Below are 17,144 nucleotides of genomic sequence, written 5' to 3'. Positions count from 1 at the left end.
AATCAGGCCTTCATGGTCAAATTGCTGCAAAGAAACCACTACTAAAGGACACCAATAAGAAGAAGAGACATACTTTAGCCAAGAAACACGAGCAATGGATATTAGACCGGTGGAAATTTGTCCTTTGGTCTGGAGTCCAAATTGGAGATTTTTGGTTCCAACCGCCGTGTCTTTATGCAGCGATACACCATCCCATTAGGTTTGACTTAGTGGGGCTATCATTTGTTTTTCAACAGGACAATGACCCAACACACCTCCAGGCTGTGTAAGGGATTTTTTACCAAGAAGGAGGGTGATGGAGTGCTGCATCAGATGACCTGGCCTCCACAATCCCCCGACCTCAACCAAATTGAGATGGTTTGGGATGAGTTGGACCGCAGAGTGAAGGAAAAGCTGCCAACAAGTGCTCAGCATATGTGGGAACTCCTTCAAGACAGTTGGAAAAGCATTCCAGGTGAAGCTGGTTGAGAGAATGCCAAGAGTGTGCAAAGCTGTCATCAAGGCAAAGGGTGGCTATTTGAAGAATCTCAAATATATAATATATTTTGATTTGTTTAATACTTTTTTGCTTACTACATGATTCCATATGTGCTATTTCATAGTTTTGGTGTCTTCACTATTATTCTACAATGCAGAAAATAGTAAAAAAAATAAAGAAAAACCCTTGAATGAGTAGGTTTGTCCAAACTTTTGACCGGTATTGATAAAAACATCAAATTTAATGACACTTATATACAATTAAAGCCATGAATGGCAAACACCAACACAAACAGACCCGCGGACAAAAGATATAGGCTATGGGGCTGACATTGTATCTGATTGGGTTAATACAAAAAACATCACATTGGCCCCGCCCACCTGCCCATTATTAACTACATAGCTTGGTTGCCTCGTACTCCACAGAGTTTGGTTGTCTGGCACTGAAAGCCTGTAGAGAAGCCAGTATTCTGGTCACTTCTGAACTGGACAGTTTCAGTCTTTGACGGAGCAGACATGAGAACAGGTCCATAGGCTGAGCCCCTGGAGGGGAGAGGCGGTTGACCCTATAGCGGACCTCTACCAGCTGCAGCAGGGCTGAGTCCTGGGATCCCTGGGTGTACGGGTAGTCCAGCTGCAGGATTAGGTCCTGGATTGCATCCGGGTCAAAGTGCATGCTGTATCCAAACAGCTGCATGCTGTTGATCTTCATGTAGCCCATGTTCTGGGATGAATACGCCTCCACAGGTTCCACGGCGCCCTCTGGTGGTTCAAAGTACGCTCTACTAGCGTTTCTGTGTCCCCCAACCTCCGAGCCTGGCCCCGAATCCCTAATGCGGCTCCTCAGGTAGAAATGGACGGTCTCAAAAAAGCTCTTCCACCGGTTGCCCAGTGTCAAGGTCCAGTTGTAGCAGTCCAGGGGGATATCCAGCTTGGTCCTCTTCCAGTCGGGGTAGCCGTGCTGGCCGATCGGCATGGTCCAGCTCTCTGAGTGGCTGCCCCCGAACGGGTTGACGAACACGGACAGCGCAGGCTCCAGCGTGCTGTTCTTGGTCAGGCACACCTGGAGCGTCACCCCCAGGAGCATGTGCACGCGGTTGGACTTGTAGCGGTTGCTCTTCAGCGTCAGCAGCATCCTCTTCCGCCACGACGGGTCGAACCAGGCGTTGAGGCGCACATCGCTGCTGACGAAGATGGCGTGCAGGGCAATGCGCGAGTCGCGGCGCTGGAGTAGGTAGCGCAGCTCCAAGTCCTGAAGGTCGCGGTTGCTCTCCAAACCCAGGTAGGGATCCGTGGGGTCAGGTACGGCGGGTCGGCAGAGCCCCTGGCCTAGAAAGAAGCCCGGGTTGCAGCTGGAGCAGCGGGTGCGGTTCTCGGAGGAACAAGATGCACAGCGAGGGCCTTCTCCCACAGCGCAGGGGACGGGGCCCTGGCACGAAGAGTGGTGGTAGGGGCAGGAACAGCTCCTGGTCTGCTCAGAGTACACGCCGATGTGGTCGTTCTCACTGCAGTACAGGAGGGACAGGATGTAGCTCAGCCAGTAGCGGAGGGGTCTGAGGACGGAGGACAGAACATACTGTAGGTGAACGTACTTTTGTTAGTCAATTAACATTTTCTTTTTGTTTTCTGTCTTTGAAATATGTTAAAAACATCTCATCAGACACAATAGGATTCATACTGCACATTCACAGCAACAATATCTGTCAATTAAGTAGGATAGGCAGAGCAGAAGCCCCATCTCTGCTCATGTAGGCTCAGCTGCTGGAATGCAAGCTAAATCAGACCAAAATGAAAATCTTCCTCTAGTCGTGAATTCCTCCTGAGTAGGCAGGTGGGTGCTGACAGAGAGCCAACCACACACACACACAGACCTTTTGTTCAATGTATGAATATTGAATACTAACCACCCAGTACAATTACAGAGCAATAAACTATGCATAAAACATTTCATACGATCACATGCGGAAAAAATGGACCAGTTAAATAATTGGGAACCTCCATCAAATCCCCCTTTATGACCAGAAGGGTGTGATAAAGCAGTGTAATTGGATTGAGGATTGTGGAAGAAGAGCGTTTGGCAGTAGTACTGAAGGATTTTGTAATGTAGTTAATTTCTTCCAAAGAATGGCCATCAAAACAGAGAGGTCAGGAGAGAGGAATCCAGCACCGTGAAGTTATGCTCAAAGGAAAGCCTCTCTGGAAGACCGGAGTAACTAATAACAGCTAGACCAGGTAGCATTACATAGGGCTGAACCGGGAGCTAGAGGACTACTCGTGTCAGGTCTCAGGGGTTCTGTTGGACCCGTTAAGAACTCTGCCAAGCGCCACAGTAGTCACAGTGTGCTTGGCAGCACTGTATTTGTACAGATACAGATAAATAGTATTTGTACAGATACAGATAAATAGTATTTGTACAGATACAGTACAAGAGATAGTACAAACATGATCTGGGACCGGGCTAACCAAATTATAATTGGAATGTTGTTCAGACTGTAGTTTTGACTGTTAATGAAAACTTCAGCAGAGGCATAAGATAAAGAGGACCTACCGTTTGAATGCCAAAAGGTTTGTTATTGATACTCTTTTCTGAGTGTGGATGTGTGACACTATCTGAAGACTTATTGTGGCCTAGTGAGTAGGTACTTCCTCTTTTATTGAGCCCAGTGGTCTTAGATACTTTGGATAACAAAAGTTAAAACAGTACTAATTGCATTGCATTAAGCGACTGCCAGTTGTCCAGCTATCCTCAACTCTGGTTATCCGAGGTGAGACTCAATTTCGTCTGTCAGCCCTTCTTGTCTTCTAAAACGACTCTTATTTTGTGTCTTTCCCGCACGGTGCATAAATAATTTGCATAATTACAAGACAAAGGAAGTTTGGGGGAAACCTCGGGTTAATGAAAAATACTCTATACCTCTCCCTGTGCAGCACAATTCTGGGCTGATGGCGACATCTCTTAATGAGGCTGAAGAGCTTGTTAGCGGTGTGACGCGCTTTGTCGAGAAGCAGGCCTCGCGTGGTCTCCAGCTGCCTGTAGCGCTGGAGCAGACCCCCATCCGTCCTCCACAAGTGCTCCACGACAGATTTGTTCACTGCGTAATGGGTTGGCAGCCTTCCGACGAAGCTTTGGAACTCCTCTAAAAAATAAATAAAGAGTAAAAAAATAAATAAACATGAATAAGTAAAGTTTCGTTCTGGCGGAGAGCCACGTGAGCCGTTGGGGAATAATTATGTGTGACAGTGTGTCTGTTCTCACTGTTTTTGTCTGTCCCAGAAAAGTAAACAAACCCAAATATAAATAAACAACAGCACAACAACGTGTTCAGAGATACTGGTTCAGATTATTTCTTTCTTCTCAGCTTACTAGAGTGCAGAACTGTTATTTCAAGAGGTATCATATTTTATTAACCACCTGTCTGTAGTGTGCACCATTGAATGGTTTAGTCACTAATTGGTCATTTATCAGATGGTATGAGATGGTGGTTGAAGTGGGTGCAAATATACACTTCCAGCTGTCGAAGCAAGGCCATGTATATTGCCATGGTAACCTATTACATCAAGAGCGTTGGGCCAGTAACCGAAAGGTCGCTGGTTTGAATCCCCAAGTGGATAAAACCTGCCCTTGAGCACGGCAGTTAAACCCGGGCGCTGATTAAGGCAGCATCTCTCTGATTCAGAGGGGTTGTTTTTTTATTTAACTAGGCAAGTCAGTTAAGAACAAATTCTTACTTACAATGATGGCCTACCCCGGCCAAACCCACCCCTAACACGGACGACACTGGGCCAATTGTGCGCCGCCCTATAGGACTCTTGATCACAGCCAGTTGTGATACAGCCCGGGATCAAACCAGGGTCTGTAGTGACACCTCTAGCACTGAGATGCAGTGCCTTAGACCGCTGTGATACAGCCCGGGATCAAACCAGGGTCTGTAGTGACACCTCTAGCACTGAGATGCAGTGCCTTAGACCGCTGTGATACAGCCCGGGATCAAACCAGGGTCTGTAGTGACGCATCTAGCACTGAGATGCAGTGCCTTAGACCGCTGTGATACAGCCCGGGATCAAACCAGGGTCTGTAGTGACGCCTCTAGCACTGAGATGCAGTGCCTTAGACCGCTGTGATACAGCCCGGGATCAAACCAGGGTCTGTAGTGATGCCTCTAGCACTGAGATGCAGTACCTTAGACCGCTGTGATACAGCCCGGAATCTAACCAGGGTCTGTAGTGACGCCTTTAGCACTGAGATGCAGTGCCTTAGACCGCTGTGATACAGCCCGGAATCTAACCAGGGTCTGTAGTGACGCCTCTAGCACTGAGATGCTGTGCCTTAGACCGCTGTGATACAGCCTGGAATCTAACCAGGGTCTGTAGTGACGCCTCTAGCACTGAGATGCAGTGCCTTAGACCGCTGTGATACAGCCCGGAATCTAACCAGGGTCTGTAGTGACGCCTCTAGCACTGAGATGCAGTGCCTTAGACCGCTGTGATACAGCCCGGGATCAAACCAGGGTCTGTAGTGACACCTCTAGCACTGAGATGCAGTGCCTTAGACCGCTGTGATACAGCCCGGGATCAAACCAGGGTCTGTAGTGACGCCTCTAGCACTGAGATGCAGTGCCTTAGACCGCTGTGATACAGCCCGGGATCAAACCAGGGTCTGTAGTGACGCCTTTAGCACTGAGATGCAGTGCCTTAGACCGCTGTGATACAGCCCAGAATCTAACCAGGGTCTGTAGTGACGCCTCTAGCACTGAGATGCTGTGCCTTAGACCGCTGTGATACAGCCCGGAATCTAACCAGGGTCTGTAGTGACGCCTCTAGCACTGAGATGCAGTGCCTTAGACCGCTGTGATACAGCCCGGGATCAAACCAGGGTCTGTAGTGACGCCTTTAGCACTGAGATGCAGTGCCTTAGACCGCTGTGATACAGCCCGGGATCAAACCAGGGTCTGTAGTGATGCCTCTAGCACTGAGATACAGTACCTTAGACCGCTGTGATACAGCCCGGAATCTAACCAGGGTCTGTAGTGACGCCTTTAGCACTGAGATGCAGTGCCTTAGACCGCTGTGATACAGCCCGGAATCTAACCAGGGTCTGTAGTGACGCCTTTAGCACTGAGATGCAGTGCCTTAGACCGCTGCACCACTCGGGTTGAATGGGTTCCATTCTGCAACTAACTATGTTTCCTCTATTTCAAAAGTGTTTTCAAGAAGTCAGAAATCCCACGAGACACTTTTATTATGCGACTTCAGTAAGGTTTTTAATCTAGTATACTCCCTTCTCCACTATATCTCCGAACAATGCTTTTTATCATTCTCACATATGGAAGCTTATTGAATGCCTGAAGACCTTACTCTCTGCATTCTACACTACATTATTGCAAGTTAAAAACAAGCTGGCTAAAGCAGAAATATCCTGCCACCCAGGCTGCTCAATTGTCGCTCATCACCAAGGTCATTGAATTGTTGCATGTTCAACTATCTCCAGTAAACACCTGATTCCTCAAACTCCTCGTTGGCCAGTGTCCAGGCCTCTCTGAGGCGGAGCAGGTTGTTCTCCAGGGCCTGGAGGTCCGTCTGTGGACAGTTGCACTGTGGGAAGTCCGGGCTGCACTGGCACCAGCAGTCACTGGCCCTGCACACAAACTGGCCCTCCGAGTTGCAGCCGATGTAGCTGAGGGCTGCCTGGACGAAGCGGCTCCGCAGGTAGGCTGGCAGAATAACCTGGAGTCCTGGGGAGGCCAGAGAGGCGTGGGTGAGTATTTTGGGGTGTATAAGAAGGCAAAACAAACAGACACTGCCGCTAAATTGCTTTTGAAGATCCCACTTCAGAAACCAAATACAACTAAGTCATCCCGGGGTTTGATAAAGATTCTCGCAGGTTAGCCTCGAGAACCAATTAGATTCCAGATAGGAACTACTGTGCCCTGCCTTTGCTGCACTGGACCTCCTGAAGAATGCATTCCATGTTGAGCCAGCTGTAGTGAGTTACTGTAAACTATTCCCTCTACATTTCTGGGAATACATATATTAGTGTTAACCATGAAAGGCACACCTGGCTCTTCGAAGTTCATTCAGAGTGATACACCTGTTGATGTTTTGCCTTTAGTTCTAGTTTCAGACATACCTTGTAATTGGATCTTGTTTTCTGGACTGTGGACCAGTACTGAGCTGACAGAGTCAAGGTTGTCATAGTTACTGCATCCAAGGGGCCCTGTCCTGGTTTCAGTCACCTGAGGGAGGTAAGGGAACTAATTCATGTTGAAAGTTATTACATTTATTCCCGATGTTTTGTTTCATGCCTCAAACATCAGAGAATGAACTAGGAAAATATTCTGTGGAACTGATTGAATAGTATGTGTGTTCTGGTAGGCTATCATAAAGGAAGGACATCAATCTTTGATAAGAGTGAAAAAGAGAATCATCTTCCGATGTTAAATCATATCGACTCCATCAATCTTATTCACGGTATTGAAAATTTGAAACCACAATGAAAATCCGTAAATTAATCTAAAAGAAACAATAAGAGTTGGTTGAAATATTCTTGTGGCTCCCGAGTGGCGTAGCAGTCTAAAACACTGCGCCTCAGTGTCACTACAGACCCTGGTTCGATTCCAGGCTGTATCACAACCCGGCCGTGATTGGGAGTCCCATAGGGCGGCACACAATTGGCCCAGCGTCGTTAGGGTTTGGCCGGGTTAGGCCGTCATTGTAAATAAGAATTTATTCTTAATTGACTTGCCTAGTTAAATAAAATAAAACATATTTTGAAATAGCATACATTTAGTTGGCGAGTTATTGTACAATGGTGGTGGAGAATTCATAATTAATTAACTTTCATTCCTGCCCAGTCACCAATATTTCAAGGTGATCATGCGAATCAGTGTTCCTCAATTCGGGTCACTCATAACTGATTACAGTGTCTTTTTCGTAATTTTATATCATTTTTTTTTAGGGAGTAGATCAGCTTAATACTACAGATAGATTGGAGCTTACCATCAATGTAATGGTCTACATAATTTCCAATCCCCCATATACTGATTACAGTGTCTTACGTCAACCATTCTGTAGCATGATAAACCATGATGTAGAGCAGGGATGGGCAACTCCAGTACTTGGGGGCCTGATTGGTATCACACTTTTGCCCCTAGACCCAACTAACACATCTGACTCCAATAATCAACTAATCATGATCTTCAGTTTAGAATGTAATCAGTTTAATCAGCGGTGTTTGTCAGAGATGGGGGGGGGGGGGGGGTGACACCACTCGGGTCTTGCAAGGACTGGAGTTGCCCATCCCTAACATAGATGAAGTGAATCACGATACGGCTTGAGATGAATCATAATCAAACCTCTAGATGTATGCCTTAGTAACAGTTCTTGCATATTTCCTCCATATTCTCCAGCATATGTGTTTTAATGAAGGACTATATGCAACTGGCAGTGCTGAACACCCCTCAACACCTATTCAAAACCTTTTCTTGACCAACTGACACTCGGCTCACTCCACAAAATGGCTGACAAAGGTGGTTAGCTTGGACGGAAATGAATAGAAAGATATGGTCCGATATATCATCCTGATGAATAACTACTAATGTTGTTTTTAGCCATCACACACACTATACGATACATTTATAAACATAAGAATGAGTGTGACTTTGTCACAACCCGGCTGACAAAGAGCTCTTATAGGACCAGGGCACAAATAATAATATACTAATAACCAATAATTTTGCTATTTATTTAACCATATTACATATAAAACCTTATTTGTTCATCAAATAACTCACCACAGGTTAATGAGAAGGGTGTGCTTGAAAGGATGCACACAACTCTGCAATGTTGGGTTGTATTGGAGAGAGTCTCAGTCTTAAAATCATTTTCCACACAGTCTGTACCTGTACTTAGGTTTCATGCTAGTGCGGGTCGAGAATCCACTCTCACATAGGTACATAGTTGCAAAGGGCATCAGTGTCTTAACAGTGCGATTTGCCAAGGCCGGATACTCTGAGCGCAGCCCTATCCAGAAATCTGGCAGTGGCTTCTGAATAAATGACATTTTCACAGAACCGCTTGCTGCAATTTTGATGAGGCACTCTTGTAAGTGGACTGGAGGCAGGGCATGAAAGGACTACAGATTTCAGTTGTTTGTGTCGTCCGTTTTGGGAAAGTACCTGCGTAATTGCGCACCCAGCTGACTCAGATGCTTCGCTATATCACATTTGACATTGTCCGTAAGCTTGAGTTCATTTGCACACCAAAAAATTATACAATGATGGAAAGACCTGTGGGTTGTCCTTGTTAATGCAGACAGAGAAGAGCTCCAACTTCTTAATCATAGTCTCAATTTTGTCCCGCACATTGAATATAGTTGCGGAGAGTCCCTGTAATCCTGGATTCAGATAATTCAGGCTAGAAAAAACATCACCCAGACAGGCCAGTCGTGTGAGAAACTCGTCATCATGCAAGCGGTCAGACAAGTGGAAATGATGGTCAGTACAGAAAACTTTAAGCTCGTCTCTCAATTCAGAAAAATGTGTCAATACTTTCCCCCTTGATAACAAACGCACTTCTGTATGCTGTAAAAGCATTACATGGTCGCTGCCCATATGATTGCATATTGCGGAAAATACAGGAGAGTTCAGGGGCCTTGCTTTAACTAAGTTTACCATTTTCACTGTAGTGTCCAAAACGTCTTTCAAGCTGTCAGGCATTCCCTTGGCAACAAGAGCCTCTTGGTGGATGCTGCAGTATACCCAAGTGGCGTCGGGAGCAACTGCTTGCACCCGCATTACCAAATGTATAGCCCCGTTGGAAAATATAAATGGACTGTTTGAACATGTGAATCACATATTTATTTGGCGTACCTCCGACGGCATTGCAGTTTTGGAATAGACGGCATACAGTAAATACTTTTGACGTAGATATTCTATACTGACTGAACCCTGTTCATCTGTCTCTATCGCCCTTGATATATAATTAAAACACAGTCTGATGTAAGTCACATGAAATTCTTATGACTTGAAACATGTTAATTCTCAGCCGTTTTCATCTTGAGATAAAAGCACTCATATCTGATACACTATGCAACAACGCTTACATACTGAATCGGCACAGCGAGAGTCTGACAATAAGGACAATTATAAATCAAAACAACACATCAACATGCTACACTGTGAATATTTGACATGAATAAAATGGCAACAGTAAATGCAACAGTAACCTATCCACTTGCCTCCCCCACAGAAAAATCTCAAGAAAACATAGCAAAGTCGTTGCAGCAGCTGCATTGGTTTAACACAGTTTGACCTCCTATAGTAACCTATATTAACATCTAACTTCCCCTCTGTATGCCCAGAGGCAGAGAGAGGGCAGTCAGGGGTCTCTTACCCTGATGGCGGTGGAGGCGATCTGGAGGTGGTGGAGCCGGCGCAGGGTGTTCTCCCTGTCGGTGAAGTAGGAGGCAGCCAGCTGGTGAAGGGCCTCCAGGGTCACCACCCCCGTATTGTTGTGGCTGCTGCCCTCAGCTCTAGCCCCTGGTTCTGGGCCTCGGCTCAGCTTCCGCTTATCCACAAATATCGTCAAGGACTCCTCCCCTGATTACAGGAAATTAGGAAAGGGGAGACTATTAACTGAGCCAGAGATGCTTATCAATGGTGATCATCTCCCATCTCTTCTTTAGAGAGGTTCCAATTATTCATTGACTGTGATGAAGAAAGATATTGAGCAGAACATGTGATGTATGTTTAATCTCACCCCAATCCAGCAACCATACTGAACTGAGTTCCCTGTTTTAATACAGTTGAAGTCGGAAGTTTACATACACTTAGTTTGGAGTTATTAAAACTCGTTTTTCAACCACTCCACAAATTTCTTGTTAACAAATTATAGTTTTGACAATTCGGTTAAGACAGCTATTTTGTGCATGACACAAGTAATTTTTCCAACAATTGTTTACAGACAGATTATTTCACTTATAATTCACTGTATGACAATTCCTGTGGGTCAGAAGTTTACATACACTAAGTTGACTGTGCCTTTAAACAGCTTGGAAAATTCCAGAAAATTATATCATGGCTTTAGAAGCTTCTGATAGGCTAATTGACATCATTTGAGTCAATTGGAGGTGTACCTGTGGATGTATTTCAAGGCATACGTTAAAACTCAGTGCCTCTTTGCTTGACATCATGGGGAAATCAAAAGAAATCAGCCAAGACCTTGTAAACCTCCAAAAGTCTGGTTTATCCTTGGGAGCAATTTCCAAATGCCTGAAGGTACCACATTCATCTGTACAAAGAATAGTACGCAAGTATAAACACCATGGGACCACGCAGCTGTCGTACCGCTCAGGAAGGAGACGCGTTCTGTCTCCTAGAGATGAACGTACTTTGGTGCGAAAAGTGCAAATCAATCCCAGAACAACAGCAAAGGACCTTGTGAAGATGCTGGAGGAAACGGGTACAAAAGTATCTATATCCACAGTAAAACGTGTCCTATATCGACATAACCTGAAAGGCTGCTCAGCAAGGAAGAAGCCACTGCTCCAAAACCGCCATAAAAAAAGCCAGACTACAGATTGCAACTGCACATGGGGACAAAGATCGTACCTTTTGGAGAAATGTCCTCCGGTCTGATGAAACTAAAATAGAACTGTTTGGCCATAATGACCATCGTTATGTTTGGAGGAAAAAGGGGGAGGCTTGTAAGCCAAAGAACACCATCCCAAACGTGAAGCACGGGGGTGGCAGCATCATGTTGTGGGGGTGCTTTGCTGCTGGAGGGACTGCTGCCCTTCACAAAATAGATGGCATCATGAGGAAGGACAATTATGTGGATATATTGAAGCAACATCTCAAGACATCAGTCAGGAAGTTAAAGCTTGGTTCGCAAATGGCTCTTCCAAATGGACAATGACACCAAGCATACTTCCAAAGTTGTGGCAAAATGGCTTAAGGACAACAAAGTCAAGGTATTGGAATGGCCATCACAAAGCCCTGAACCTCAATCCCATCGAAAATTTGTGGGCAGAACTGAAAAAGCGTGTGCGAGCAAGGAGGCCTAAGAACCTGACTCAGTTACACCAGCTCTGTCAGGAGGAATGGGCCAAAATTGACCCAACTTATTGTGGGAAGCTTGTGGAAGGCTACCCAAAACGTTTGACCCAAGTTAAACAATTTAAAGGCAATGCTACCAAATACGAATTGAGTGTATGTAAACTTCTGACCCACTGGGAATGTGTTGAAAGAAATAAAAGCTGAAATAAATTATTCTCTCTACTATTATTCTGACATTTCACATTCTTAAAATAAAGTGGTGATCCTAACTGACCTAAGATAGGGAATTTTTACTCTGATTAAATGTCAGGAATTATGAAAAACTGAGTTTAAATGTATTTGGCTAAGGTGTATGTAAACTTCCGACTTCAACTGTATATATATATATATACACAGTAGCTTTTTAAGCACATAAGATACAGTATAATACATCAATTCCAAACTATATAATTTCCACATTACATATGTTACTAAAAATATACCCCTTATGCAGAAGTATCTGCTGTAGCTAAGTTATTGAATGTAATGTATGGTTCAGACACTAGGAATTTCTCCCATTGTCTGAGTCATACATTACATTCAGTAACAGATTTTACATTTAAAAGTTATATGAATTTCCCTCTTGAAAAACCCACTTCTAAGGAGTTTAAGGAGTCCTGCTGTGATGCGGGTCAAGTAGGAACCAATGTTTGGAGCCTCTGTTTACTGTACCTCCAAGAGTGGCGGACAGCAGGAGGTGAGTTCCGTACTTCTTGATAATGGTCTCAGTGATCCTGTGGAGGGTGGGCCGCCGCCCCAACTGCCTGACTGTGCGCATGAAGTCAGGGTCGAGGGGCGGTGCCAGGCCGCTGCCGTCCCGCCTCTCCACCGCCAGGCTGTTGACTTTCCATCGGCCGAACTCCCTGAAAACGACGTCATGACAACACATTTAATTAATTAGTTGATTGAGTTCTTGGTTCGTGGAGAGAGTTTTCAGTTTGTGAAATTGTGACAAACTTAACAGGCTGTTGAGAACATTTATTTGAACGTAATTGTAGAATGTGAAAACCTACATTTAACACAAACAAACCCCAACGCAGACAGACACAATATTTATAGACAGACACAACATTTACAAACAGACACAGGCAGAATCTCTCACATACAGTATAGCTAATACATCCAGACGGTACGGTCTCTTCCCTGGAGGAGCTGTGAGCATACTGCAGATATTTTCTCCTAAAGCCTTCTTATGTTGGCACGCAACTTGAGGGAGGGCAAAGGAAAGTGTCGAATGACTTCAGGTTGGCTGGAATTTGCTCTGACAAACATTGCCACTGGCTAATAAACAGTGGGTCACTCTGCCAACACATATGTTCACAGGTCTGTGAGACTGTATGACCTTGACTTACAATTGTCTTTGTTGGTGCTCTTTTGCCTTGTTTCATTGTAGCTTCGATCTTGCTGTTGCGAAGAAAGGAAACCTCAGTTTCACAATGCCTTTGTTAGGTGACCACAGTACAATATTGCTACTGTAGCATGATAGTCCTTATGAGAGGGTCCAATGCAGCACTAGGCATAATAAGTATTATAAATTGTCAATGTGACCATGAAACTACTGACCCTATATGCCAGATTACCCATGAACCAGTGTAAGGTCCCTATAAGTAGAAAAAAAGGTGAAATCTAGAACCTAAAATTATTGTTTTGGTTCCAGGTAGAACCCTTTTGAGTACCATGTAGAACTCTTTACGCAGAGGGTTCTACATAGATCAACCAAAAGTTCTACCTCTAACCAAAAAGGATTCTATTTGGACCCAAAAAGGGTTCTGATATGGGGACAGCCGAATAACCCTTCTGGAACCATTCTTTCTAAGAGTGTATGGGTAACCATGAATCACAGCTAATCTTGAACCATATTTGAATGACCATGAATCATTCTATGACCGTGAGACATTTAGAGTAAAATGAGAACCTCTGCCTTGGAGCCTTTCAGGAAATGAGAACCTCTGCCTTGGAGCCTTTCAGGAAATGAGAACCTCTGCCTTGGAGCCTTTCAGGAAATGAGAACCTCTGCCTTGGAGCCTTTCAGGAAATGAGAACCTCTGCCTTGGAGCCTTTCAGGAAATGAGAACCTCTGCCTTGGAGCCTTTTAGGAAATGAGAACCTCTGCCTTGGAGCCTTTCAGGAAATGAGAACCTCTGCCTTGGAGCCTTTCAGGAAATGAGAACCTCTGCCTTGGAGCCTTTCAGGAAATGAGAACCTCTGCCTTGGAGCCTTTCAGGAAATGAGAACCTCTGCCTTGGAGCCTTTCAGGAAATGAGAACCTCTGCCTTGGAGCCTTTCAGCAAATGAGAACCTCTGCCTTGGAGCCTTTCAGGAAATGAGAACCTCTGCCTTGGAGCCTTTCAGGAAATGAGAACCTCTGCCTTGGAGCCTTTCAGGAAATGAGAACCTCTGCCTTGGAGCCTTTCAGGAAATGAGAACCTCTGCCTTGGAGCCTTTCAGGAAATGAGAACCTCTGCCTTGGAGCCTTTCAGGAAACCATAGAAATGCTTTAACTATAAGCACTTGAGGCGTCCAAAGCTAACCAAATATATTCATAATGTAATCTCACAAAGCCCTTGTGATTCACCATTAGCCTACTGTTTGTGGTGACCATTAGCCGCTTCGTACACAGTGTACTGACACGTGTCACATCGAGCTCAAGTGTTGCGTACACAGTCACGTCCCATCTGGGGACCTGCAAGCGATAGCGTTCTAATACGCTAGTCTCTCTCCAGTCTCTACAGTCAAGAGTCCTACTGCTCCAGTATTTCAGACACAGCCTTCTTGTCTCTTCTCGTGGGAGGCAATCAAATCACTGCCACGAGAAACGATCGGCAGAGAAATAATTGAGGAATCAGGCCAGTGTAGAGGGTGTAATTACAGCCAATCATCCTAAAGAGAGACAGACTGCAGTGCCTCTCCGGGTGTCACTTGATGGCCTCTATAGATCACACCCTGGCATTAGCCTGCAGGCTTATTCACCAGTGAGCACTTATGGATGGGAAGCAGGCATGCTACGCTAACGCTACACTGGTGGATAATAGTCTGACAGCTTCCTGTTCAAGACCCGGGGCTCATGTGTAATCAAACACGGGGAAACGGGAAGGGAGGAAAGACGGACGCCAGCGGTCTGTCAGTCTAATAATTTGTAACTGTAGGGGATCCGATGTTAATCCACATGGTTACGTTGCTAGGACCCATATTCCAATCCAAACAGAGGACGTTTCAAAGTGGGGGCATCATATCAGTTGAAAAGATTCCCCATGTTGCTTTTGCTCCCTTCTAGATAGAGAATTCAAATCAGTAGAAGCTGTTCAGAGAGATATTTTTCAATTAATAAAACACGTATGACAAGTGAAGACTTCAGCGTTCTCAAAGCCAGTAGAAATCCTCCTTTATCTGGCTTACCACAAGGGGGAGAACAAGTATTGAGTCATAGCGGAAACAGCAGGCATGTTCAGGAATGTCATTATATTGTGGCACAATGCCAGCATCATCCTATACTTTCAAACTCTCATTGGAAGTTTGAGTAGCACACTTCACTTTCAAAAGAACTCCCACCTTACATTTATTCTAAACCATTTAGCAATGTTTCAGGCAATACTCTGCCATTTTATAAAGCAGTCTGTCTATATCCTCTCTGGTACAGGGCATTAACCAGGGTGCGTGTGTTCCACCAATGTCACAAGCAAAGTGGAACACATTCCATTCACACTAGTTCTGAAAACACCATACCCATCAATGTGAATTGTGGTGGACATCCAGTCTATGTTCACTTACAACGTATGTGTTGACAAGCTTTCATGGATTTGCGTGTATGCTATTTAGACACCTTGCCTACATCAGTCGGTGAACGCAATATCAGGACTGAACTGACTTATAACATATATAAGAGTGTCCTTTAAAAAATCAGCCACAACGACAATGCTGTATGTAAAAGCACTGCTACAAAATAATAATATGCCTAGAGTTGATAATGACACGCTATAGGAGTGAAGTGTTGTTCAGAGAGGGAGATGTGCCACAGAATAGTCTCACTTGCTTGCGAGTAGGGTTGCAAAGAGAGGGTATACTACTGGAACCTTTCGAAGTTTGCCAGTAAATTGACAGACTTTTGGTAGCTTTTAAGGTTTTGGGGAATTTTGTAAGGTGACATCTAGTAACCTTTTATGGGCACTTCAGATTAACACAGGTGTCTGTAATGATCTCTGGTAATTACCTCTGGCCCTCTGTGTGGCCTTATCACATCTAAAATATATACAAAAAGTCAAATAAGATTATTTGACAATATAAAATATTCATGGCAAAGCTGTAAAACATTATTCTAAATATAAACCATCAACGTAGTGATTCCCATTGGTGTTTTATTATGAGGGTTTCAGCATGAAATATCCCTTATATATTTTTGGGGAAATGGATTTTATTATGTCAACATGTCTTTGTTGTAAATGTTAACTTTTGTTCATGATCTACCTCACTTGCTTTGGCAATGTAAACATATGTTTCCCATGTCAATAAAGCCCCTTAATTTGAAATTGTATTGAGGGTGGGGAGGCTACTAAAGAGAGAAAAAGGTCACCTGAACATCTTGTATCTGGTAGTGTAGCCCTGCTGGTGTCTCTCCACCGACTCAGTGAACTCCAAAGAGTGGTGGAAGGGCCCTTTGTCCGACAGCAACCAGCCCATGGGCCCAGCGGTACCACCATCATCACTGGGTCCGGCCGCAGCAGCAACAACCCAAGTCCCGGTCCAGCAGCAGCACAGACTCAGAGCGAGCCCCTCCCACAGGAGCAGCACAGACAGTCGTCTAAGACCAATACCCTGGCACCTCATGCTTCACCCAACGACTCCTCATCCTCTCCAAACGTTGCCTGTGTCCCGGGGTGACAAACCATATGGGGGAATTTGCGAATCATGGAATGTTGATTTTATTGCAAAATGTGACAAGCTTACCTTACCCAGGAGCAAAATACGTTGAAAATACGTATTTTTTTGGTTGAAAAGACGTTAAAAATATGTATTGTTAACCAACTTCGCTCATTGGGTAAGTACTATACTGTATGTAATAATACTACATTGAGATGTTTTATATATTAAAATAAAACGTAGAAAAGGATAGCTGTAATAAAAGTAAATAACAAATGTAATAAATTAGTAGGCTACATAAATAAACATAATTCCTATGCAATTTGTTGTGCATGTTCACGTCATATTAACAGGCGCATGCAACATTTGAATAGATAGTCAAACATTATGCCTGCGTCCTTACCTGATTTAAAAAAATAGTGTAAAGACCAATTATGTCTGATGCGTCAGTGAGATTCCGCGGTTGCACGAGCCCTAATAAAAATATGTATTTTCATGCTCTTTGGTCATAATATGAAATTAATTCATGAAGTGCCCGTGTAAGAAGTGACACAAGGCTTAAAAAAATATATATTAAAAAATGATAACGTTTATTTTCTTCACAAAACTTCTTGTTCACAGGAAAAGACACCACTGTACATTCTGGAGCATAGAAATCCAAACATTATTTGGAAAACTCCTCTGTAGATTGCAGGTGGATCTTACATTTGCTCCGCGAAA

General features: G+C 44.4%; 1 protein-coding gene across 1 annotated transcript; it reads right to left on the bottom strand.

The window, feature by feature from the left end:
* Positions 1-868: 868 nt before the first annotated feature.
* Positions 869-16,391, bottom strand: LOC120019912 (BMP/retinoic acid-inducible neural-specific protein 3-like). Its single transcript, XM_038963321.1, has 7 exons — positions 16,138-16,391; positions 12,243-12,433; positions 9,868-10,073; positions 6,605-6,710; positions 5,973-6,209; positions 3,392-3,614; positions 869-2,030 (listed from the first exon to the last, which is right to left on the bottom strand). The coding sequence occupies exons 1-7, from the start codon at positions 16,389-16,391 to the stop codon at positions 869-871; spliced, it is 2,379 nt and encodes a 792-aa protein (XP_038819249.1).
* Positions 16,392-17,144: the final 753 nt, after the last annotated feature.

The sequence above is a fragment of the Salvelinus namaycush genome, chromosome 25 (assembly GCF_016432855.1).
Source record: "Salvelinus namaycush isolate Seneca chromosome 25, SaNama_1.0, whole genome shotgun sequence".
Classification (NCBI taxonomy): Eukaryota; Metazoa; Chordata; class Actinopteri; order Salmoniformes; family Salmonidae; genus Salvelinus; species Salvelinus namaycush.
The sequence above is the reverse complement of the archived record's forward strand: the minus strand, read 5'-3'. Positions and strand labels throughout refer to the sequence as shown.

What these genes read in the sequence shown, in the direction of transcription:
- LOC120019912 (XM_038963321.1), bottom strand. Translation starts at nt 16,391, where the DNA reads ATGAGGTGCCAGGGTATTGGTCTTAGACGACTGTCTGTGCTGCTCCTG. An exon ending in ACCAGATACAAGATGTTCAG is followed by an intron (nt 12,434 to 16,137) that starts GTGACCTTTTTC and finishes CGTCGTTTTCAG; the next exon opens with GGAGTTCGGCCGATGGAAAG. An exon ending in GCTGTCCGCCACTCTTGGAG is followed by an intron (nt 10,074 to 12,242) that starts GTACAGTAAACA and finishes TCCTGTAATCAG; the next exon opens with GGGAGGAGTCCTTGACGATA.